The sequence below is a fragment of the Neolamprologus brichardi genome, chromosome 12, assembly GCF_056152115.1.
Source record: "Neolamprologus brichardi isolate AB-2024 chromosome 12, ASM5615211v1, whole genome shotgun sequence".
NCBI lineage: Eukaryota > Metazoa > Chordata > Actinopteri > Cichliformes > Cichlidae > Neolamprologus > Neolamprologus brichardi.
The window spans coordinates 25,064,668-25,091,084 of record NC_142115.1 but is presented as its reverse complement, the minus strand read 5'-3'; the positions used below and the strand labels follow the sequence as shown (position 1 = coordinate 25,091,084).

The 26,417-nt window shown below is 39.3% G+C and overlaps 3 protein-coding genes across 3 annotated transcripts; 1 reads left to right on the top strand and 2 right to left on the bottom strand.

Moving 5' to 3' along the window:
- Window positions 1–1,578: 1,578 nt before the first annotated feature.
- Window positions 1,579–7,989, top strand: c7a (complement C7a). The gene is made up of 18 exons (XM_006789813.3): window positions 1,579–1,710; window positions 1,898–1,959; window positions 2,069–2,147; window positions 2,374–2,515; window positions 2,598–2,742; window positions 2,824–2,962; window positions 3,514–3,657; window positions 3,746–3,989; window positions 4,499–4,612; window positions 4,716–4,882; window positions 5,015–5,243; window positions 5,618–5,789; window positions 5,971–6,058; window positions 6,580–6,712; window positions 6,795–6,983; window positions 7,143–7,242; window positions 7,345–7,529; window positions 7,619–7,989. The coding sequence occupies exons 1-18, from the start codon at window positions 1,705–1,707 to the stop codon at window positions 7,801–7,803; spliced, it is 2,523 nt and encodes an 840-aa protein (XP_006789876.1). The 5' UTR covers window positions 1,579–1,704; the 3' UTR covers window positions 7,804–7,989.
- Window positions 7,990–8,759: 770 nt separating this feature from the next.
- rgs7bpa (regulator of G protein signaling 7 binding protein a) lies at window positions 8,760–15,945 on the bottom strand. The gene is made up of 6 exons (XM_006789812.2): window positions 15,049–15,945; window positions 13,954–14,120; window positions 11,048–11,178; window positions 10,664–10,808; window positions 9,943–10,013; window positions 8,760–9,798 (listed from the first exon to the last, which is right to left on the bottom strand). The coding sequence occupies exons 1-6, from the start codon at window positions 15,196–15,198 to the stop codon at window positions 9,707–9,709; spliced, it is 756 nt and encodes a 251-aa protein (XP_006789875.1). The 5' UTR covers window positions 15,199–15,945; the 3' UTR covers window positions 8,760–9,706.
- Window positions 15,946–18,504: 2,559 nt separating this feature from the next.
- On the bottom strand, window positions 18,505–25,078 carry rnf180a (ring finger protein 180a). The gene is made up of 4 exons (XM_035907361.2): window positions 23,923–25,078; window positions 20,415–20,652; window positions 19,375–19,500; window positions 18,505–18,985 (listed from the first exon to the last, which is right to left on the bottom strand). The coding sequence occupies exons 1-4, from the start codon at window positions 24,877–24,879 to the stop codon at window positions 18,780–18,782; spliced, it is 1,527 nt and encodes a 508-aa protein (XP_035763254.2). The 5' UTR covers window positions 24,880–25,078; the 3' UTR covers window positions 18,505–18,779.
- Window positions 25,079–26,417: the final 1,339 nt, after the last annotated feature.

Below are 26,417 nucleotides of genomic sequence, written 5' to 3'. Positions count from 1 at the left end.
TGCTCAAGCTTGTTTTTTCTGCTTTATTCCTCTGCTATTGCTATATTCTCATCTCCAACATGTATTTCCCTTTCCTGTCATTTTACCTTAGTTTCAATCACACTATGCGTTCATTTGACAACCTTAAATTGTAATGTGGGTCGGTTATTGCTAGAATTGATAGGCAGCAGGAATCAATGCACAGCAACACAACCTCGCCTCGTTTTTTCTATTGCGCTGCCACTATGTGATGAATTTGAGCAGTATGAAGCCGTGATTGCCTGAGACAGCAAATATATATTCATCATTAGTGAGAACCTTGACACATATGGGAACAGCTTTTCATAAACAGCAGAAAATCTCAAGTTTGGCCGTGAGATATGTCTCCTTGAAGCTGCAGAGCTGACTGTGATGGACATCACCCAACCTCTCTCTATCTCTCTTACCATGCATATATGCCAGGAATATTAAGATATGAAGATGTAAGATGTAATCGAGCTCAAAGCTCAAGCAGAATGGCTGTGTTGCAGTTTGCCTCAAAGGTGATAAATACCCTGAGAAACAGTCACAAATTTGCTTGAATCAAATTTAACCCAAGAGGAAACAGTTCTTAAATCTCTGTTGCCCTCCAGTGTTTGGTTGGATAAATCACATCTCATCTCATCTGCATCATTACTGTATGTCTGTTTTTACTGTTTCAGAGCTGTAGATGCAAAAAAATCGCTCATCTGAATAAGTTAAAAATGATAGTAGTCATTTAGATAACAGTTTACAAGGAGAAACACTGAAGCGTGGTTAGTAACTAAGGAACAGTTTATAAATAAATCAATAAGTCATTAATCAATACTGCTGTAAATCGTAATACAACACAAAAGGGTGATGCTATATTATTGGGTGACTGGTCAATAAGTGTTTCATAAATATCAACGGATAAATCTAAATTCTCAGGTATTAATTAAACGATTAATGACTAAATAATGCTGAATGGCACAAAACTGTAATTCATCATTGTTTCATTAATTAATATGTGTTGCCTTAAGTAATGAAGCATTTTCTTAAAGGAAGACTAAGTAATGGTTAATTAATCTTGTGGTAATGTGGAACTATTATGTAACTATTTAAAGTAACAGAAAAAAGTAACTAATTATTGAGTATTCAGAACAAAACAGGCAATTTAAAATTGTGAATTTAGATTTGTTTTTCTTTGCAAGATTCAGAAGGACATTTAACGCACATAATCCCAGGATAATTCTCTGAACGCTGTAAGGAAAACAAATAAGTGGGCTTTAAGATTGTTTTGTGGCGTTAGGCTAATCAGGTCATTATCTTATGTTAATGTTGGTGGTTTTCTGAAGACGGTTTGTATTAAACCCTTGTTTTTCCTCTACTGATGAGTAAAAGCATCTGTTGTGAGAAAGGTCAGTCTTACTAGAGGAAGCTTTGTTCAGTTTCAAAATGACTTCTCTGGAAGAACTTTTTGGCATGAACTTCCAACATATTATTTTCTTGCCTCTTTCACAATATGGACAGGAAGACATTCCCCCTCCCTCTCTCTCTCTCTCTCTCTCTCTCTCTCTCTCTCTCTCTCTCAAACACACACACACACATGCTCATAAATTTTCCCTTGAAACCCGATAAGCTCCATGTGTTGTAGCTGGACTCCCTAGGAAGAACGAAACATAAAAATCTTGCTCATTATTCATCTGTTGCTGGGCTTCTCTCAACATGAAGGCAAGTAGATTTTGCATGGATACATTTTTCAGTTTTCTGTAAAATATGTCACTGATGTGATTTCAGTAAGAGTAATTTTGTATTGTCATTGTGGGTGACTGCTATTACCCAAGCTTTTCTTTTGTTTTGCTTTCTTTAACTTTCTTTTCTTTGCTGTGCTTTTTTGTGTTTTCATTTTCCTCCTCAGAAAGTTGCACAACTCTGTGCAAGAGTCTTACCATGGCTCCTCTTCCTGTTCACTGCCAAGGGGTAAATCTGTTTTTCATTTTGTGCTTTAAAGCATAAATATATTGTGCTTGTTGAACTTTATACGTTGTCATTTATATCATGTTATGTTGATTTAAATGTCATTTTCAAGGATGTGTAACCAGAAAGTTCATTGCCAGTGGGGTCCTTTTGGCAGTTGGTCAGAATGTGATAGCTGCACCAAATTACAGGTCAGGGAGATTCATTGGTAACTAATTTCTTACCCATACAAACTTGCATGAATTTTCACGTACTGTATACAGTACAGTACAAGAAAGTGTATTTATTATAAAGATTTTTTACCATCAGAAATACTCAAGATTATGTTATTTTTAAAACTTGTGAAGATATTTTGCCATTAATTAAATTATTATTACTTTATATAAATATTTCTTTGTCATCCTGTGGATGCTACAGACAAGAACCCGATCCATGGTTGTCTACGCTCAGTTCGGTGGAAACCGTTGCTATGGAGAGCGAAGCGAGACGAGGCCCTGTGAAACCACACAAGGCTGCCCTATAGAGGATGGATGTGGAAACAGGTTTCGCTGTCGATCGGGTAGGAATCGAAACTGCCCTCACTTGCTTAATCCTGCTGAAGTGGTTAAACAATAACTATCTATCTGTCTTTTGACTTGCAGGGAAGTGTGTTAGCCAGTCTCTGGTGTGTAACGGAGATCAGGACTGTGAGGAAGATGGACTTGATGAGACTAACTGCGACATTTCAAAATACATTGTTTGTTCAAACTCGGTTCCTCCGCCTAACATTGAGATCCTAGGACTCGGGTAAGAGAAAAGTCTTGATCTAGATCTTTATTTTTTATGATTCATTGAGATATTAATCTACAATCGCTGTTGTTTCTGTAGGGTTGACGCTGTGTCAGGAAAGAGCAGAGCAAGTGTCATCAATACTAAGAGCTTTGGTGGCCAGTGCCGCACCATCTTCAGCGGTGTTCACAATTCTGTTTATCGACTGCCCCTTAGTACTCTTCAGTACAGCTTTTTGGTTGGTACCTGTGGAAGAACTTGAACTGTAGTTCATACTGATACTTTTTTAATCTATTCAATCACACATTATTACCATCGGCTTGCTGCCTTTTGCTCTTTTTTTGTTGTATTAGGCATTAGGCCATTGACTCACATTTGGTGCCTTCAACTTGACATACATTCACATCATCTGCAACATCTCACCATCTTCTCTTTATATAGTTAATCACCTCGTTAGAGTTCACAGGGAATTGACTTTGTCTTGCTGCTGATGGTGTTTTCTGATTTGTGGATTGAAAAGAGATGTCCAAAGTCCTCTCTGGAAAAACAAACTAACAAAGTGTAAATATATATGTCAACACATTGAAACAATAATTTTAAACCTGTTTTTATTCAAAGTTCAGATTTATGCTCATTTTTAGACATACAGTGACTCATTTGTATGACTCATTGTAAACATAAGATTTCTGTAAACACAAAAAATTCACCTGTTTCATCTTATTCACCTGTAGCATTTCATATCTCAAAACTAGAGGAAACCAGACATTGTAACTCCTCTCCCGATTCCAGGTTAAAGCCCAGAATGACTTCAGTGATGAGATGTACACCAGCAAATGGCACTATGCAAAGGATATCGTCAAGAGGCAGACAGTAACCGGGACTACCACGGGATATCGCAACTATGATTTTCATGAACAACACGACAAGATTCAAGTGAGTAGAAGCCTAACACTTTAAATAAAAAATGCCTTTGACAAGTCATCTCATGTTGAAAATGAACATTTTTTCCCTCTTCTTACAGACCAAAAAGCTTTTAGTTTTAAAGAATGACATCGAGGTAGCTCAGTTCCAGACTAACGCTCCTCGGTACATCCCGATATCCGAGGCGTTTTGGAAGGCACTGTTCAAACTGCCATCTGTCTATGACTACTCGGCCTACAGGAAGATTTTGGAAAGGTTTGGAACGCATTACCTGTCTGCAGGAAGCTTAGGAGGCTCCTTCAAAGTTATTGCCACAATTGATGAAGAAACTGAAAACAATATGGGTACGGATTCATAAAACACTAGTGTAATGGAAGAATTTAAAAAGATGGTCATAGTGGATCATTCTACCCAGTGTTTTAAGGTGCTAAACAACAAGCACTGCATGTGTCTATTGCTTGTGATAGTTGTAATATACGTATGTAAATTTAAAAAAAATGCATTTGACTAAAAATGCTCAAAAATTTCTAAAATGTCTTTTTAAATGTAATCGGTTTGTAATGTAATTAAATTATATATACACATATATACATATATATATATATATATATATATATATATATATATATATATTTTTTTTTTTTCCTTATAATGAAAGGTGCGTCCGATATTATTTTTTTAAAAAATCCAAGTTGTAATTGCAGCTGGATTTAACTATATTACACAGCTGTAGTGGTAGTATTTTTCCAAGGCCAACTAAAACATCTGGCTGATAAAAATGTTGCCATAAAACCCTGCTTTAGTCATGCCTCACTTTTCTGACACTGACTTTACGTTTTCCTTTGTTTTCAAGTCATCGAAAGTGAGCAGTATGACGAATGTTCAAGGACTAAACGCTGGATTCTCATATTCCCCATCACCACAGTGGAGTGTAAGAGAGGCCAGCGCACTAACCCATCAAGCACAGGTACAATTTGGATGATAATTTTACATATACCAGTACCTATAAAAGCACTTTACCTCTATAAGTTTTTCTGCCATCCACTATCTCTTCAAACCTTTAAAAATAGGAACCAGCAGGCGCAATAATCTGAAAAAAGTGGATGTGGAGGGAGGAGGTGTCTCACATATTGCAGCGCTGAATATGATGAACCTAGATAATCCAGAGAGAAACTGGGAAATGTACTCAAACTGGGCAGAGTCTGTTAGGTCATTTCCAAAGGTCATAAAACAAAAGGTAAAGAGAACGTAAAATAAGCTATTTGTATGTTGAAAAGCAAGATCATAATGTTTAATGAACCTTATATGGATTTCATCTTATCACTTAATGCAACCTTGCATCGCTTTTATTTTACTATTGTTTCTCCAGCTGCGGCCGCTGTCAGAGCTGGTGAAGGAGGTCCAGTGTGCTGGTTTGAAGAAGCTCTACCTTCGCAGGGCCATAGATCAGTACCTTGCTGAAAGTGCCCCCTGCCACTGCCGGCCATGCAGGAACAATGGAATGGTTGTCATGGATGGAGATGAATGTAAGTGCATCTGCAAGCCTAACACGTCAGGACCAGCCTGTGAGCAAGGAACTGAAGCGGAAGGGCAGCAGGGTGTGTATTGTCTTTCATACAGGATCTTTATTACTGTAGTTTTTTAAGCTCACCAATGTTACTTTTAAAGTCTAAAAGGGGCACATTGAAGTGAAAACCCCCTTTAAAAAACAAGTGTTCTTTTAACTTTTAACTTTTAGCTTTTGTGTTGTGATTATGCCTAGAGGTGCCAAAATAGCCCTTTGGGGCTGACAGATGTGAGATTGGTGTCAGGCTTACTTTCAGGATGAAAACAAGGAATGTAACAAACTGTTAAATTGGGTTAAGTCACTATCATGGGTGGGGGTAGGATTTAATCGAGGCTAATATCAGACAGACTTTATTATTGTCCTTAATTTCTTTCTATTTCTTATTTTCCATTTCTGGTCATTAAGGAGTGATCCATGGTAGCTGGTCCTGTTGGTCTGCCTGGTCATCGTGCTCTGGGGGCCGAAGGTCTCGTAGTCGTTCCTGCTCTAACCCCTACCCTCAGAATGGGGGACAGCACTGTATCGGAGAACCAGCTGAGACGTCCGACTGCGAAGATGAAGAGCTGCAATACTTAAGGTGAGAGCTTAAGTTTGTTTTTGTGGGTTTTATGAGATTTTTGTTTGTTTGTTTGTGCTGCGTGAATTTAGTGACATATTTGTAACAAGCACTGTGTTCATTGCATTGAGTTAGCAGTAAGAGAAAGTGTCAAACTGATTTTCATCAATATGTAGTTATGCAACACATACTTTTTCTACAGAACTATGGAGCCTCAGTGCTTTGACTATACTCTCCCAGCAAGTCAGAAGTGTGGAACCCCACCTGCTCTGATCAATGGCTACATTCTGGTAAAAATAGAAATTTTTACCATGGTGTGGAACAAATGATTGCAAACATTTAGTATTTATTAACCTGACTAACTGCTACTTTTGTAATGCTTGAACGGTGTTTTGCACAAAGTCACAGTACTGTGTTAGAAAAAGAGTTACGGGAAGAGACTTGAAACTGAAGCTCTAGTATCTCCTATCTAAGTGAAAGAGAGTCTGCCTCAATGTTACTGAGTTTATTAGTTATCTTTAAATCTTTTGCTGAATTTTATATCTTCTCTTCCCCACAGTAGAGATGTGTTTTGTCCTTGTGTCTCTATGTTCTCCTCTGTGCTCATCCTCCAACCATTTTTGGCAAATGGCTGCTCTTACTGCTGCCACTTGTTCCTCATAGGGGAACTACAAGTGGTACTGTCTTATAAAGTGCCTTGAGGCAACCCTTGTTGTGAACATAAATAAAACTGAACCGAGCTGAGTTACGTACCCACATCAAAGCTAGGAAGTTGAACTTGATGGTTTTATCTTTATTACATGTGTCACAGGATCCAAAGGACATTTATCTTGTGGGTAGTAAAGCTGAATACACCTGCACTGAAGGTTTTTATCTTGTTGGTCACAGCACCATAGAGTGCACTGCTGATCAAACCTGGTCTGCCCGGCCTGGATTGTGCACAGGTGAGTAAATAAAGTTTAACATTTAGTGTATCATCATAATGAATTGCTGTGTCACATTGTAAAACTACACATTTTCTTCAAGTTACAAGTTGCCAGATTGGACTCCTTGCAGATGGTGTCATAGCCTCTCCTTTAAAGGAGACCTATGGCATAGGAGAGTTAGTAACATTCTCCTGCCCAGCGGGTAAACGGCTAACAGGCGAAGCCACGGCTATTTGCAATCCCAGTCTGGATTTTTCCCCAAACCCAGCAGACGTCAGGTGCATCCAAGGTAAATTTTACATTGAGCTATATAATCCTTTAGCTCTCTGCTAAAGGACTGTCCTGGACTGCTATGTAACAATATGAAATATGATGAGCTCTCTATTTAGTCATTCAGTGTAGAGAATCAGTAGACAATGTGGAACAGTGATTCCTGTGTATTCCACAGACAGCACACCAGAACCAAGCATTGTTCCTGGAGTGCAGTGTAAACTGTGGGAAAAGCCTTCCAGAGGAAAATGTGTTTGCAAAATGCCTATTGAGTGTGGGTATGTCTATTCTGCTAATAAATAATTTGGTCATGTCAGTTTTGGCAAACTGGCTAATGATACTGATTTACTGTGTTTTTGTGCTTTGTGCCCACCGGCCAGTTCATCTTTGGAGTTGTGTGCCACAGCTGCTGTAGGTAGAAAATCGGTCCTTCTGGATGTGTGCAAAATGTATGCATTGCAATGTATGGGGAAGAAATATATGACAGCGAAGGACAGCACCTGCATTTGGCCACAGCGCAATACAACAGGTTGCACCGGCTGCCACATGTGGGAGAACTGCGATGGTATGAACATGTGAAGTGACAAATGATCTATTATAATGTACAGCAGTTTGTAGTAATTCATGCTGTTTGTCTTCACGCGATTTTCTCAGATCAAGCCAATGACTGTCGCTGTAAGGACTCTGCAGATTGTGCGAACCCTGGGTATAACGTGTGTGTCCGTGTTGGAGAGGATGAGACTGCGGCCACACAGACCATGAGTGAATGTGAAGCAGGACTTCGGCGATGTAAGGGAGAAAAAGTGTTTGTTGTCAGTATCCAGCCCTGCACCTCCTGAGCATTCAGTGCAGGAGCTGATTGACTGACCTCTCTTATTGGTCTTCTTTTATTATCCCACTTTGAAATATTCCACAATTTTTTTGTGTAGCCAGTGTTTTTTGTTTTTTTTTATGCTAAGATTTAGCACATTTTATGCATGTGTAAAAATAGAACAATACTGTATTAACAATAAATAAAAAGCACATCTGTCATGCTTGATCTTTCTTCTTTTGTATTACTAATATTGAGACCAAGAGATATGTAATATTGTCACAGACAAACATAGCATAATGGTTGGGTTTGAGAGGTAATGTTTGGAAATCTGTTTTTCAGGCTCGAGAAAGTGTAGGGCTTCTCACAAAAGATGTCTTGTGCTTACTAAACCCGACAAAGCTCATCCTGCGAAGCAAACCCCTGCTGACAGTCTATTCCTGCCTCTGGCTTGCAGCCCTCGCACAGTGTGAATGCATGTCTGCATGTGTGTCTGAACCTGTCCGTGAATAGCTGTGAAGACACCAACTACTTAATGTTTTATCATCAATTCAAGAAATACTTATGGTCAGCAGAATGATTTTCTAGGTTTCAGATGTTGATCACAAAGACTGATAGTTGGGGGAAAGGTGTTAAAAGTGCATCTGAGCTGCCATTCTTGAAGGGATAATGCATATAAATTGATGGTTTTTGGGTGAGATGTGGTAAAAAATTCCTATCTATCTATCTATCTATCTATCTATCTATCTATGAAAGAAGGACAGAGAAAAAAAAGCACAAATAATGGCATACATGTTTGCTCTTTGAATGCAAACCACCTAATTTGCATTTAACACAGTCAATTTATCTAATTAATTCAGTGTAATTTTACTGTTTGAGCTTTACCAGAACGTGCTAGACAAGTTTGTCTCTGTTGATTGTTTGTCTCCACCCGGTGGCCATTTCAGTTCATGCAAGACAATGACAAACACTGGTGGATGAGTTTCAATAACAAAAGTTTTATTAACAATGTAAAATGACCTATATCAGCTTTGACTACTGTACCTTCAGCTTGCCATAAACAGTGATCACTATATTTAATAAGCTGCGCTCTGTCTGCTTGACTGCCCAAGAGAGAGAGATGCTCTCTGCTTATACCAACAGCTTCTTTACTAACCACGTGCAACCGTGAAAATAATTCAGAGAGCATTGCGTAAAGAGTATGTGTATATACAAGTCTAATGTCTCGATTTATAGATAGATATTGTGTGCAAAGAAGTTTTCTTTTGACTATTGTATCATCTATTCCATTTTGAAGCTGGAAAGTTTAAGTTGGGTACAGGTTCTTGTTTTATGGAAGACTAAATTAAGTACATTGAGAAGAAAAACAGCAAGGAACAGAAAACGGAGACTGTAATACACAAACGTATTCTTCACAAACCTGTCATTTCAGCTTAGACAAACGACAGTAAAACTTTGTCATTGCAAGAGCCGTCCTCAGATGTGTTGAATGGCATCTGTTCATAAGTTATCACATTATTTCTGACAAAATGGACATTTAGATTCCCTTTTTTTTTAAAATAAAAACATAAATCCACTTCATTCACTCAGGCTTGTGGAAGTAACAGAACATTGATATTATCATTTCAGACAAACTCTCATTCCCTTTTACATCAGACAAGCAGATATCGCACTTCGTTTACCAAAAAAGGGGAAAATCTGTTGCAAAATATCTTAAAATATATGTTCATGACTTTTGTTTTCATTACACTGCAGTTACAATTCTTCTTCGTATTACAAAATAAAATTATAAAATGGGCAGCCGTTAAAAAAAAGAGAAAGAGACAATTTATTTGAAAATGGCAGTAATAGATTGGTGGGAGACACAAGTGGTGAAGGACAGTGGGTAATGGTGTCTTTGTTGCCGCCTCCTACCCACAAAGGCGGGGCCCTTAGCTGGTTACCAGGCAACAGAGCCCAAAGAACCGCCTCTTCCTCTGTCGGACTAGTGGGTAGGGAGTCAGGTTCAGCAAACTGCTGTCATCTGGGCGAAAGAACACACAGACACCACAGCCAAGTCATGCATTTTTCCTCATTTGAGCTACGATGCAGTCCACTTAAACCAGTACCTCTGCTCCACAATGAATAATTCTGAAAGTGTTACTGCTTTTTGCGTTTTCTTTCTCACCTTGGTTCTTCAGTGGTAAAGGCATTGTCTCCCTGAGTTTACTGAGAAGGTTCTTCATCTCCCTCATATCCCTGCAGTAATGCAAATGGCTTTTTATGTTGTGTACATAAAGTATCCATAATATATGCAGTACATACTCGCATACAGAAATGCACAAAATCAGGTTTCCATGATTGGATTTTCTGGAGACTTTCCTCCCTAACTCGAACTCTTGACTTAATGTTAACCTAGGGACTGTATTTCAATTTATTTCATAATGTATTTCATAGCAGGAGTCGTAAACACACACGGTGTCTGGAAAAATATGTAGTAGTAGTAAAATAAGTGTGTATACTTTGTGTTTTGAAATGTTGAAGCCTTGACACAAATATCTGATTATTTTTGGTATATTTCTATTGTTTTGTAGACTCAAATCTTAAATCCAACTGTGAGGTAAAACTATAGACCCACACAAACTACATAAATGTAATTTCAAGAAAGCCTTAGCTGATAAAAAATATAAACATCCCAATGAATCTTATAATACAACATGTATTCCCAGTGTATTAAAATGGCATTTAATGTGATACGATACTTTGCATTATGTTCTTATAGGAAATGTAACAGATTACCCACCAAAATAAATGAGAAATATTTGTTAAATCATAATAAAAACGCAAGTGCAGACACAGCACCTACATACATCCAGAAGGACACAACAGAACACACTTTGTTTACCTACTTTTCTATGTTTTCTATGTCAGTGGCCACCAGCCAGCAGAGCTGAGGACAGTCAGTGGGGGAGGAAGAGGTGTCCTCCAGAATGGGGATGTCTGAGCTTTCCTCCGTTTTACCATCTAAGCCGGGAGGGCCACATGAGTCGTTACCTAAAGCACACAGAGAAATGCCTTAATCGTGTTTCCTCACTAGATACTGACCTAAATTATTTATGTCATTTGTACACAGTTATTTGAGTTTACTGATCGGTTTAGTGATGGCATTACTGGAATGACGGTGACGTTAGAGATACAAAATCCCATTTGTCCGCATGTTTCTTTAAAAAAATTAAAAACAAAACAAAGCATACTATCTATAAACTATCCATGAGGCTTGTCTGTGTATTAACCTTTCCTGTGGAGCTGCAGCGATCCCAGCAAGCACACAGATTTGAGCATCTCTGTGATGTACATCTCCAGACAGCACTGCAGCTGGATGAAGAGCCTACAGATCTCAGGGTGGATTTCCCCGTCCTCTGGCCTGAAATGGCACATGAAGGGAACAAAGCTTACCAGCCAGGTGGAAGTTGGTAGACAAAATAGTCTCTCAAGTCTCTATGAGCATTACAGTAGTTGTTAATTCATCCGTGTATGTGTTAATCTTAAGTCTGAAACCAGCAGCAGCTTAAATAAATATTAGTACTAAACCAAAAAGTTAAAACAAAGAAAAATGTATTCCACTCTCAGGATGTGTTACTGACATGTCTTATTTGTTTCACTCATTTAAATTGTAAATGCAATATCTGTTGAAGAAATATGATCACCTACATTGGTAACTTATGCACTGCCTGTTCTTGTAATTTCAGGGTGCACATCTGTGTCAAATCTGTGACAAATGCGAGTCACATGCTTTTACTTGGAAATAGCTTTACTTAAGTGAATAAATGAGGACTGGACCTGGTGATACTCGTGGTATTTTCTGCACGTGATTACAGTGAGAAAATCTGTAACCTGAAGAATAACAGCAAATTCTTAATATCAGGTTTTAAGACCAGAGAGGTTTATGAACTCAAATATGCATTAAAATGTTTGAGCAGAGTGATTCCTAATCAAAGCTTAAAGTAAGCTTATAGAGTCTGCAATGATAATAAACATACTGTGCTTCTTATCCATGTTGTTTTGCAGCAAAGTTCAAATTGCTGCTGTCTCTGTGATTGTGCAAGCGTCTATATGTAGTGCTTACTTAACTCCCTGAGAATATATAAATAAAATGCACTGAAGAGATTCAAGCAACACAAAAGCCCGTCACAATATTTTTCATTCAACCGGAGCTGATCATTAGCTTTTATGAGACATCGCAGTAGCTTCACAACTATATTAATCAGGTTTTCAAAGGGAAACAGCAGGTGATATCCAGTGGGTGTAATATCACATGGGAAAGTGACAGCGATAAAAGGCGTGAAACTTGGTACAAATCTTTCTCACACAAATCATGCTCTAGAATTCACCTCTTCCAACAGCAAGCTTCTCCTTGCCATCACCGTTTTGTCACAGTGCTGCTTTACTGTTGCTCAAGCACAGCTGTCACCAGTGCTATCCCTCTAATCAGCTTTCCCCTGCACATTGGAGGGACCTCGCATCATTCAAACTATTCTGACACACTGGGTTTATTTTATTAAAGGGGAATGAACTGGTTTAATTCAAGCTCTGTGTCTCTAGTAGCGGAGACAGACACTTAGATGGCCGAGAGAGCTTTTAGGGAAGGAGTTTTTAGAATATGTGCTGGTGATGATTATGGCAATGATGCAGATGCTATTATCAGTGAGAATTTAAGAGTTCTCTCTAAAGCTACTGCACCATCTCCATTTAGCAGCAGAAGCTGGAACATTTAAGAGCACAGTTTCAATGGCTAATAGTATTTTTTCTGCAGATACAGGTATAACTGTATTTAGGTGTATAATTATGAGCCATGCAGTTGAAAAACAACAGTGCAATGGTTCATTTTCCACCACTGCCCTGCTGCATTGAGGTATATTATTATTTAAAGCAACTAAATGCTCCTATTCAAATAACGTTGCATTCATGATTCATGCATGTGCGCGATGGGAGATGTGCACTGAACATATTCAGTGTCACGCATCAAACATGTAGTTTTAAAGCCTCACTAGAGTGAATTAAAATAGAAAAGAGTGCAGCTTAACACTTTTTAAAACTGGACCTTGTAAAAAAAATATGGTGACAAATAATTTCTAAGACAAAAGGATCTCTCGTGGTTTAAAATATACAGTATATCCAGTGGTAGGAATATGCCCCTACTGCAAGATAAATCATGATGCTGTTATTGTTCCAGCAGCACCCAGGCTTTGGCAAGCAGCTGGCACTGCAGACGTCCTCCAAATCTCTCTCACCACTGGCTTCAGTCTGTCCGATTGTTATTTAAGTAAGTTTGAGTGTGCCAAGTTGGATGGCATCTTAGCCTCACTGAGGATGTTAAAATCCCAAGCCTCCCTTTGCCCTTCTTCTACTGGCGCTATTGTAGAGGCGCTATTGTGGGCCAAGACAGCAGTCCTTTCAGGCTCCTAAAACAGCTGTTTTCCTGTATCTTGAATCAAAGCTTTCATCACAAACAAACCACTTGAAATCTTATTTAGCATGAAAATCTACTCAGAATCACTAAACAGTGAACAAACTTTGGCTCTAACCACTTTAATTTACTGTTTCATTGTGATGTCATTTGTTTTTGATGAGCAAAAGAAAAAAAACTCCCAAGGATTTTGATTCTTAAAAAAAATCTGTGCTGAAGGAGCCACTCTCTCAATAAATTACAAGAAAAAGAAGAAAAAAAAAACGTCATTGGCTCCACATTATTGATACTATTATCTCAGATATTAGTCCCTGGAAGCATTCCACTTTCCCTCCACTTTGTGCATTAACGTTTTAGGTCAGCTAATGGGAAGTGATCAGTTACAGTATGTTGTTGTGATTGCTTCCTGGTAAAGCTCTCCTTCTAACAAATTAGAAATGTCATGATTTTTAAAAGCTGATCTCATGTTCTGTTTTCCCACATACTTTGCCCACCATGAAAAAAAAAAATCAGTCCTTTAATGGGACAAGCATTAGATGGCCTATCGAAAGAACATTCTTATAAAAAAAACACACAAAAAAATATTCAGCAGCTCAAATGTTGATACTTGTGCAGGTTTACTTTGGTAAAATTAGCTACTTTTTTAACTTCCGGCGCTGCAGTGTTGCAGAGCGTTCAGCCACTGATGGCTCTTCATTTTCAGGACCACGGACAGCGTCTGTGCCAACTCACCCCGATATCAAGGAGAGACTGTGGTGTGCCGCTCGCGCCATTTCGCAGCCTTTGGTTCGGGTCCTCAGCATTTCGGCCCGTAACGAAGGACAGTCGACAGTAATCTCGCCAATTGAGATGACCAGCTCACGGTACAGAGCCACAAGTGTATTGAATTCTTGGACGATCTGCATTACAGCGAGATAATAAGTCACACAGACACAAAAAGTTATTACCTAACGAACCAGACAAGTAAGCATCACACAAATAAATTGCAGGATAGTCTTTATCCTCAGTCCGACCTGTCAACATGAAAACACGTCAGCCAAGAAGGAAATGCTGAGCAGCATTTTACAGCCCCCCCCCAAACAGATTAATGGGGACAAATAATGCTCCATGTGCAGTTACACTGTCGTGTGCTTCATTTCAAAAATTGCAGCCTTGCAATGTGCAGTCACTGAAGCTTATTGATCCTTGCGAAAAACGCGGAAAGTGAAGCACAGCCCGCAAAGTAAGAGTGCACGATAAACCAGCTGATTGTTGAATTGGTTGGTTTTCCATCATGCTAAATTTGGTTGTCTGCACAACCACGAAATTTGAGCTTGGGGCACAAGTAATCTGCTCTTTTTGTGCACCTCCTGCATAGCATCCTGCTGTAGTCCTGTAAACGAACAGCGAGGCTCCATGTCGATCACTGATGTATGAAAGGGTGAAGTAGGCTTTATCATTCCTGTCAGCTTCTGTCAAAGCACATATGTGCCAAGATCATGCACTCCACCATGGGTAATCTTGTCATTCGGGCAATGCTGAAATCATTCCAAATCACCAGCAGCTTTCCACACTTTAAATGCAAATCACACAGTCAATCTGCACGCCGAGGTGTTCTGTTTGGCTTCACTGCCGACAAAGCAATGCAAATGCATAAAGCTATTTTTAGGCTGCTAGACCGGGTTAGAATCTTTTTTTTTTTTTTTTTTTGCAGCTATTAAGAGCTGTCGCCTGTGCGGCGTGCATGCACGGGGTATTGGAACATCCTTAAACAAAGAAAGGTTGAGATAATAGCACAGCACTCCTTATCAGAGGCACCATGCAGGCACTAACGTGCCGCAAACCTACCATTCTGCAGTCGGCCACGGCGCGCTGGGCTTTGCGGGTACTTTCGGTGCTCTCCCTCCTTTGTGAGTCTCGATAAGGAGGCTTGCCGATCTGGAAGATGTTCCCGGCGGATCTGGGGCGATTTTTGCGCCCATTCGATGCAGAACTCATGCATACACATCCACTATTAAAACAGCCCTAAGACAGAACGATTTGGTCTTATCCCCCCAAACTCCACCACTTTCTCTCTTCCTGCCTTACCACCCTGCACCTTACTGTTCACCTTATTCTCTCCTCGATTTACGCTCAGCTCACCTTCGCCAGCTATTGGCTGTGTTGAAACTCGAACGCTATTATTGCTCTATGTCTTACGTTCTTTCCTCCTAATGTTGGAAAGGTAGCAATTTTTTCCCAAGAAGAGCCCTAGAGCGCAGGTAAAGTACCGGATGAGCGCCCGTGACTCCTCTCCGCATTGCCTTGACTGCGACGGGGCGCAAGTCACCTTCACTCCAGCAGCACACGGTGCACAGTGAAGACTTCACACCCAACCCGGACTCCAGCTAGCTGAGGTGTCTTTTCTGACGCACCGATGTCAAGAGGGAACGATCGCATTCACGGATATTCTCCAAATGCAACCATTTTTTATGATTGCGCGTTTCCATTAAGCACCAATAAGACAGACGGTAACAGTCTTTTCTTAGCTATACAACCTCCTATTAAGACGAAATAACACGGCCAGTGTCCACGGCGACAATTTCACAGCGTATAACTGTGTCGGAAAACGTCGAAAAACTTAATTCCTGCTCTCGCGGTCTCAAGTCGGCTCGCAGTCTGTTTCCTTGAGTGTTTCCAGCTATTAGGAAGGGCCTATATCTAACCTTGGAGAGGCAGTAGAAGAACAGTTGCTACAGGCCTGACGTGGCTGGCAACACTGCGCACCCAAAGGACGCGAATACTAATAGGGCCCATCAACTCAACCCCCCTCCTCCCCCATGCTGACATATCAACTCCTGTACGTATGAAATTGAGGTCACTGGCCACTTTACCTCCACCACAAGTACCGAGTGGAGACAAAAAAGAATGAATTGAACACTTCCGTTAAAAATGAGCCTAAAGTGGTTCTCTTTAGTTTTGAATATCACAAATTATTACTGCATTTATACTCACATGCAGGTTAACTTAACAAGTGCTTAAGTTTCTGTTGTTGCGCGTGTGTCCGTCTACCTTTACAAGAATATAATTAACATAAAGAATGAAAAGGGTGGGCTATAGCTATATTACCATTACTTAACTGGAAAAAAGTGCACGTTAAGCTTGTAGATAGTATATCGTTTATTTTACATTTTGGATAGTTCAAGATTTAGCTTCGTTTCGACTAATAAAAATGCAGTTTTATCACCAGACCCTAAAACACAGTTGGGGTTGAGATATACATTAAAGTTAAAAATGCACAAAGACAAACTATTTTTTTTACTATATATTATGAGTATATAGATGTGTAACTGGTCAATAAAGTTTTTGTGTGTGTGTGTCTGATTACACCACAAAAGATCATCCAGGAAATACGTTATTTCAGCATGGACACCGCTTTACTATAAGAGTGCCAGAATCAATTACCGGCTGTTGATGAGTGCTTTTCTCTCCTTGCTTTTCACAACCACAAATAGAAAACTTTGCAGCAGATATTGTGAATAAATCAGTGAATGTGTATGGAGTGCTCTTCCTGACATGCATTACCATGAACACAAAGGAAGACTTGCGTGTGGAGTTGAAGACGCAATCACATATATTAATGGCACAAAAAAGGCAAGGCAGAGAATTAGTTTGTGATATTTAGTTTACAACTGTATAGTGACAATTAGTTTAAAGTAAGTTTTTGTGATCAATGTTTTCGGACAAACAAAAACCCTAAACATATCAGTAGTATGAACAACTACAGTAAAAGTTCAGCAAAAAACAAACAACCAAAGAGAACCATAACAGCCACACACAAAAAATGTAAAAAAAAAAAAAAAAAAAAACTTGTCCAAAAGGAGACAAGACAAAAAATGGGAGATGAACGGCTAGAGAGCAGAGACCAATGAAGCAATCAGTTCAGTAAAGATTTAAGATTCTCCACAGCTTGGACCCAAAGTTTAACTACACCTTCTTTAGCTCCACAGATTTAGGCTATGGAGAGTTTAAGATAAGCACATCCATGAAAGTGAGCAGCCATTGCTGCCAAATGAGCATTTGAAGTTTCCCCCTTGTGGCAATCAACTTCTTAGCAGCTCTGAAACCAGCTAAAAACACTTGTCTCTGAGCCTTATGCAATGTAAGTTGATCTAAATAATTTAAAATTGAAATGTATGGGGAAAGTGGACCAGAAGTATGTAATAAACACAGATTTTCATAAACCATCATTTACAGCAAGCTAAGCGGCACTGGCTAACGTCTAGTTTTAGAGCTATGAGCAATGCACCCATATGGAGATTAAAAGCCTGGTGCATACTTTATATGAAGCTGCTATAGAAATAATGGAAACTTGTGGGAAAAGTTCAAATAAAGAAGTTTTTTATATTCCAACCTAAAAGTTTGAAATGTGTAAGATGTGTGAGATGTGTGAATCCTTTGGCAAAAAAAGAAATGACCTAAAATGCCTTAAATAAAAATTGGTTGCATCAACAAACCTGTATGGAAGTTTAAATGTTATTTCATATAAATTGTAATAAGTTAAACTAAACATGCATGTAGCCAATATAGACTCACCAGTAACCTAACATCCAAATCTGTGGAAGGAAAACCAGAGAGAAGGGAGGGAGCATGAAGGGAAACAGGAAGAACATGCAAACTAAACACAGAAAGTCCTCACCTGACCAGACCATTTAAAACCAGAACCAGCAGTACTGAGCACTGCACCACCATCATGGTGCCCCCATCAGGTATAAGCATTATTAGCATTAGTAATATGTTGGGGAAAGCATTCATGAAACCACAAATGAATGTTCCCATACCTTAAAGCACATTTTTTTGTGTGTTTTTCTAACGTTTCGTTTAGTTTTTGCTATTGCGATATCCAACCTCTACAGTCTTATTAGACCCTCATCAGTCTGTTTTCTTTTAACTAAGATCTGCTCATTATTTTGGTTAATTCCACTTACAGGAATGCAACAAGGATGCAATTTAAACTTATTTTGCATGGAGTGTTTGCTGCATTACAATATGTTTAATCAACAATAACACATCTTAAAAATGAAGTGTCTGCAGTGGATGGAAGTTGGTAATTAAAAATTTCACACTGAAATTAATATGTCCTTGGACATTAGAAAAGTAATCACACTGGGAACAGTTCAAGTGGCTGTGCTGTTAAACAAAAGTTTAGGCATTGAAAAGTGTAATGGGATCATGTTGAAACACTGCAGCTTAACATGTTATATTAACATGCTCTTCATTATGTTGAGACACAAAACTGAGAACACTGGATTTTCCTTATTTCAGTGATTTATTAGAGATGTGAAGCTAGCACACTGATGGTTTTCCTCTACCACACCTCCTCACCTGCTTGAAATTCACTCACTGCGTTTTCATTAAACCTTACAGCTTAAGTTGACCCCCCTTTTTTAAAATTTGCATATGCACTTGCATGCTCGCTGCATCATGTTTATGTTTTGTCCTCACTCCCCTTTACCCCCCCCCCCCCCCTTCAAAATTTATCTTCAGCCTTACCTTATTTCTATGTTAAAATTGCTATCCCCAAAATTGCTGCCAGGGCATCAAAAAGAGGGGAAGAACAAATAGCAAAGAAAGCAGAATATGAAGAACCCAATAACCCAGTTCACTGAGTAGATGTAGATGATGACCATGTCCATGTCAAATCGCCAGCCACGAGTGTCATCCTCGAAATCCATGGTGTCCAGAGGGTAGCCTTCTCCGTGAGGGAACTGGCGTCTAGCAATAGGACTCGACTGCCTCTGGAAGCCTGGTTCAAATGAGAAATAAGTCATTTTGTGTAGTTAAAAAAGCAACAATTTCCTCTGGGGTAATTAACACACATAACCTCAGTGTTTTGATAAATGTTAGACAACAGATTTTAATACAACTAGAGCTGCTATTGAAGACATTTACAAATTCATACAAATGAAAAATGCACAGGATTATTTTTAGTCTTCTGTGAGGCCTTGAGGTACAATTACGATAAATAGGTAGCACAGCATACACGCGTCATATTGTCAAAAGTCACAAACAACAGCGCTCTTTAAGTGCAGCTTCATAAAATACTAGCTATGCTTTATCTTTATATACTTTTGCTGTTGTTGCAGATGACGTTGCTTAAATATGACCCCACTTTAGAGGGAATTAAAAACTTGCCTCCAAAGATGCGGAAGAGTTTTCTGCAGCTCGGGAGAGGCCACTTTGCACAGCTTGCTTTCTGAAAGTTCTGTTTCCGGGAAAGGTATTCCTTTGGAAAGAATGTTCTTGCTGTTTGGTTTAGCTCTATATAAATACATATTTTAAAAAAGACACAAAGTTAATGCAATAAAAAAAACCCGACCATTTTAATCACTTCTTCATAGCTTGGCTAGATATGTTTGATTTACTCAACACATTCACTAACAGCACATGTGGCGTCACTTGCTTCTCTGATTATCTCCTTGTTCTGTGACCTTGGCTCTGGTAATCAACACGACAGTCTAATCTTGTCATCTAATCATTAACAAGAGCCCTCAGTGTTTCTACAGTCCTCCTCACCATCTAATCCATGCTACTATATACATCTAGAAATAGGCTGGGATGAATAATGAAAGTTTTTCAGTGATTCATAAATTTGACCAAAATCAAACCAAAATTGTATCTAATAAATTATCCCAAGGTGACAAAATACATTTGTTAGCACACACCACAGAAATATACACCATACATATATTATTACAGTAATAACTACTATTATACTTCTTAACATTGTGGTGAAAAGGTTTCCCTACAGCTTTAGGGTTCCACTTTTTACTGGTTTAAAGAAACCCTAAAACATCTGCTCCTATTATTACAGTTCATTTCCACCCACAGGGAATACTACTTCATATTTCCATTAGAAAGCACCAAATCAAAGTGCTCAGACTGTGTTTGATTTTGTCTTCTCAGTCTAAGTGACTCATCTGGTCAAAGCTGAACTTAGGTCTACTCTGCTCCCTGTGGGACATCTGCAGCTGGGCCCTCTGAACAATCTGCAGCTTAGATGTTGTGTAGCAGCCATCATAGGAATAAAAATATAGCTGAAATCGTTTGTCTTTAATGTCAGATTTTTACATGAAGTTGTTTTTTTTTAACCTTTCTCGCTTTATTCAGTCTTTAGTGCTGAGGAAGTTTGATTAAGTCATTATACAGTAAGTGGTCCTTGCTCATCATCTCACCTTTTTGGAAGAAAACATGTGTGATGATTGTTCTGCACAGGGGGCAGGGGGTATTAGTGGGGCTGTTCTTAGCCAGGGTCCTAAGACAGGGCTCACAGAAGATGTGATTGCACGGATGGCACATGTAAGGACTGAAGTACACATCCAAGCAGACAGCGCAGATGTAGCCCTCTCTGTCCCCGGTAGTCAGGGCCTCATCGTCCTCACTGCTGCTGCTGGATGGGTTTCCTGTTGAACTCTGGGAAAAAAACAGAAGTAGAAAAGAACATTTTAATTGTTAAAAATATCTTTTCTTGTGTGACCACAAACCTGCTTATGTTTGCATCCGTGCATATTTAAAGCTCCAATATTATAATGATAAAACCCATTTTTGCACAGTTTTGGCTATATGGACTAACTTCTCAGACAGTTATATTAGTATCTTGCCTAGCAATCCAGAGATTTGACCCTTCACGTATGAGATGTTAAGTATAAATTATCACTACAAGATGCTACCAGTTAGCACTAAATATAAGTGAAAATGTCCTCTTTCACAGTTCTCTTCTATTTGAATTTCTTTTCTCTTTTGACGAATGTAACCCTCTTTGACACCCATCCAAACAGCATAATAATATGTGTGAGGACATGAGGGTGTCAGGTGTGAGTTCAGTCAAGTGAAATGTCTGCCTACCTACATTTTCACACATCTTACTGTAAAGCATAAACATTGTTTGTTAGAGAGAGCAGTCTGACCCATTATAGGCATTAGTTCAAACTCCTATTACTTCATGGAAACCCAATAGAGGTGCATCTTAGGATGTGTCACTTTATATCTGTTGCAGTTTGTCAGTTAAGCCCTACTATGAGCCCTCTTAACCTCTATTGGATAAAAACAGAAGGTGGGTTTTGGATCTAGTTAGTATTCTCTTTCATCATGCAGAGCATCTGCTACACTCTTTCCTTACTTCTTCTCTTCTCCTCAAAAGTTAATTTACCCTCATCACTCACTTTTTATGGTTCCAAATTCCAGCTATAACTCCATGATGTAACAAAAGCTCTTTTTTTTAAATAGTAGCCAAGGCTCTCCAAGTCACCCACCGCCTCCTCAAACACGTGTTGTGTTGGCAGACCCCTGAGAATTGAAGCTTCACTGTTTAAAAAGAATCCTGGGGGTGTTTCCAAAGTAATTACTATTTTCTCACCCTAGGGGAGCTCCAGGGACTTCCCAGTCACATCAGCCCATCCTCCCAAGGTGTGTCATTAAAGAGAGGAGAGAACACAGAGCACAGGGTGTCTAAGTAAGCATAGATGCTGAGGCTCTCCTGGCAACATGTATGGTGACATGCCAGTTTTGTCTAGGTTACAATCATATACTGGTATATAAATGAATAAGAGCGTGCTCTATGACATACAGAACCAAAGTTTAGACTAAAAAAAACCTGCTAATTTATAGATTAACCTATAACTGAGTGAAGCTCTATTTGATAGCGCTGCTGCACCACAAACAATTTGCATTTCCTTCACAAAATGTGTTTCTGCAGAACAGCAGCTAAAACCACATTTTAGCTTTTTTCCAGCAGCTGGAAACAAGCCAACACTAAACGTCTCTGCATTACTCAGGAGGAAATCACATCCTGTGGTTTGTTTTTATACAACAGCATCTCCTCTAGCTTTGTCCTACGACACTTTTCTCAGAAACAAATTCAAACAAGCCAGCACAAACCAAGAAGGCAGCCACATGAATGCAGTAAGTTAAGACAGTTTAAAAAGGGGATTAAAAAATGTAAAACATTCTGTATTGTACAAAATATTGTTAAAACACATTGTGAAAATCCAAAATCTAAACCAGGGTATCTGACCAGTGTGCCCAATAGCAGCGTGTGTTCTAGGTTTTTATATTCTCCCAATCGAGAATAAGTGCAAAATTTCTGAAATTCAATTTTCACAGAGCTGATAAATGATTGTAAATAAAGATTCAACATGATAAATGAGCAAGAAATGGGTACTGGGTAACAAAAGTATTTGTTTAAAAACATATTGAATATATGTTGGGTTTTCAATGTCTTTATCAGTCTAAGGAAAAAATGCCTTTTTTCTGAAAGTTAGCTGAGAACATAAATATATGTGCTAGGTGTGGAGAAGGAGCAAGGTGATGACTGGCTTAGCTTAGGATAAATGGAAGCAGAAGGAAGAAGCTAGCTGGCTTCATCCAGTGTACACCAAAATGCACCCGCCTTCAAACCTATTTGAAAATCTGTTATTTATTTTTTTTATTATTAGGACATAATAAAAAAAAGAAATCATTAGGTTTTTGCTAGAGTCTATCAGCTTCAGATGAATGACAACACATTATATGCTACAGTGTCATTATCTATTTATCAAGCCTATACAGCAATGGAGACACAGCGTATGAAAAACCAAGCATACCCTATCATTCAGTAGTTTGCAGAACTATTCTTAGCAGCACTAAGTTTAAATAATGGCTTTCTGTATGATTTTATCAGTCTCTCACGTCATTGTGGGGGAAATCTGAGCCATTCTTTTTTACAGCGTTGCTACAGTTCACTCAGATTTGCAGACATTTGTTCATGCGCAGGTCCCACGACAGCATTTTATTTGGGAGTAGGTCTGGACTTTCTTCCTTTCTTTTTCAGCCATGCTAGTAGATTTGCTGGTGTGCTAAGGTCCTGTCGCATGACCCAGTTTATTTACACACCAAGTCCAATGAATAACAGATAGATATCTCAACTAAAAACAGCACAATCTGTAGGAGGACAAAGGATTAGGAAATCGATCATACGAAAGTGTCGAAGAAACTAATTTGACTTTCGGTAACAGAGCAGTCAGAGTAATTTCAGTCTGCCAACGTGACTGCAGCTCTGCAGCAGCCAATCAAAATGGAATCTGCTCTTTTGTCTGGTCGGTTTTGAAGGGCTCTCTGCCCAAGCCTCATCATGCAACTAATTCAGATGTAACCCCACTTTAAACCGCGCACACAATGGCTATTGAAATGAGCTGGTTGCTGATATAGCTTTCGAGAGCCAGAGTCTAGATGAAACAAACAGACACACACACACACGTGTATGCTGTAATATAAAGTACCATGAGTAAAAACAGTGAAAAATAGATGCAGTGCAAAAAACCAAAACAAAACCCAACAACAACAAAAAAGAAACAGGCCTAATGTTTGTACCTGTTGTTTTGTACCACGTGATTATGTGCATGCAGCCTCTGTTTCTTTATTTATTTACTACATATACCTGCCATGTTGTGCTATAAATACTTCTTTAGTAAGAGTAAGTCCTGTGTATAAATCTCAGGACTTACTCAGTTAAAAACATTTGTTATTTGGTGTGTCTTTAATCCTTAAAGTCCATAAAGATTACATATTAAAAAAAATAAATTATCCTGGGTATTAATTACTGGATCTAGCAATTACTAAATCATTTAGTGATCTAATAACCGCCTCTGTGACTCATCTCGTGGTGATACTTAAACCTCTGTGATGTCAGTGTGCAGTGCCAGTCACCTGTCTGCTCTCTTGCTGTTGATTTTGTCTCCATTTCTCCCTTCTTCGCTGTCTCCTCCTCAGACTCTTAATCCTGTTCCTCTCCCTTTTACTCATCCTCCTCTCACAAGGAACACAAGGTTGTGCCACTGCTGAGGTCACGCTTTGACTCATCACCCTTACCACCCCGCTGCCTCCTTCATCACCATCTTCCACGTTCTCTTCATCACCCTCATCCTCGCCTTCCCCTCTTAGCTCATAGAAGGTCAAAGATCGTCCAGTTGCTGACCCTGGTCTCACCTCCACCCAGAATGGATCTGGCTCCCTGAATGAACTTAGTGAGTAGAGGTGCAAGTCTCCTGCAGCTGGTCTGGATAAAGGTCTCTGGGGTGACCGGGGTATGGACCTGGTATGAGTAGCAGGCCGACGGGACAGTGCGTTTGAACTGGAAGTGAAGGTCCAGTTGCAGCCAGTGCTCTGGAGTCGAGAGCAGGTGTGTCCTCTCTGCAAGTTGCTCGATCCTTCTCCAAGTTCCAAAATGTTGTTTAACTGATGATCAGAATTATTACTTGACAAACTTCCAGTGCTTTCTCTTCTCTGTCTATACTGTGCTTCATCTCCATGTGTTTCATCTCTTTCCGCCATTCTTCTTTCCATGCTTTTCCCTCTTTCTCTGCCTTCCAAATCTCCAGCAGTTATTGTCTCCTCACCCCTGTCTTGGTTTTGCTCTCTCCAGCTTCCTTTGTTGTCCTCACTGCAGGTCTTTTTGTGTGCTTTTCCACCTGACAGCGCAGGTCTCACCAGCACATTGCTTGACCTTCCCTCGCCTGCTGGATTTACACTCCTTTGCCTAGATCTCTCCACCTTTGGTGTGTGAGTGTCATTAGCACTGGTTTCCTCACCAGCATCCTCAGCTTCGCTACATCCGACTCTGTTCGAGACATTTACACTAGAAGCTCCCACATGGGAGCTCATCATGGCTCATTCAAAGCACCTCGCCCACCAGTGGAAGACATCTGAAGCAACTTCGCCCAGTTAGCCTGGTTTTTCCCCTGTCATCCTTTTCCTGCTCTTCTTTCCCACTTCTTCTGGATGTATAGATTGAAGCTCTTTTTAAGAGCTACAGGGACTGTTCGAGTGCAGAGGTGGTGAGCAGTGGTGCTCTCTATCCTGCCCCTGTTAGCCCACTGGGGCATTCCACTCTGTTAACAAAGACAAAGTCCCCATAGTGAGCCCCACTGCAATAGGTGCACTGTTAACGGCCTTGCTATTGTCCTTCATGACCTATAGAAAGCACACCACTATGGAACCAGCAGACTCACAAAAATCAAGTGAAATAGCCAGAGCCACCTTTTTTCCCCTCATGCCTACAACCGTGGTGTCAGCTTTTTTCACTCACTGGTTGATAAGCACAGCACAGTGTGTGTGTGTGTGTGTGTGTGTGTGTGTGTGTGTGTGTGTGTGTGTGTGTGTGTGTGTGTTGCTGCTGCTTCCTTGTTAAAGCATTTCAGTGGTCTAGCAAATAAAATGTTGCTTTGTTCCTTTATTTTTTTTAAAAAAAGCAAAGAGATTATTTGCTGCTGTTAACAGAATTTAGTTTTCCTGAATTAAAAAAAGATGTGCATGAAAATCATTCAATTAAATGCATTTTTATTTATATAGGCAAAAATCACAACAACAGTTGCCTGAAAGTGCTTTAAATTGTAGGGTAAAGATGTGACAATAATACAGAGGAAACTCCAACAATCAGACAAAATCCCAACAATTTATCAGTTCTTGGTTACTGGAATTTAAGGATCCTGCTTTATAACTGAGGTTCTATTAAAAAGGTTATTACATGAAGTTATATATTAGTATTTATCAAAATAATCATCCTTTCCACCCTTTCCCATTGTGAAGGTGGCTCTTCACACCTCCCTCACCTGTTTTCTATTCCTTCATTCTCATTGTATTCTTGACATTTCCTCTCATCTTTTGCCAAGTTGTTTTGTCAGTTTGTTGCGTCAGTCTAGTGTCTGGTCTCTTTAATGTATTTATCCTTTCCTGGCAATCTGATCTTTTATCCATCACTTATAGAGCAGTTAAATGAAAGCACTAAATTTATCCTCATTTTTTTTCAGCACTTAGCTTTTATTACATGCTTTTATCATTTTTCCAGTGACTGTCATGTCTAATTGTTTCAAAGACAAATGACAAGAAAGGGTGATTTGTATCTCTTTAAAGGTGTCTGTCTTTGATAAAATTGTCATTTTAATAAGTACTTCTGTTACTTAGATTTTGGTTTCGCTGACATTCTGAGAAAATTGAGTGGCTTCCTCAATGCCAAGCAGTCAATCTGGAATTACATCAAGAGACAAATAAAAGTCAGATGTTATACAAAAGAACAGCGGCAAGCACTCAAAGATGCTTTGTGCAACCTACCTGCCAAGTACCTTGAAAAAGGAAGAGAACAAGTGCCATTTATGGCACAGTGACAACCCCAAATTCTAATTTGATTTACTTTTTTGTTCTTTCTG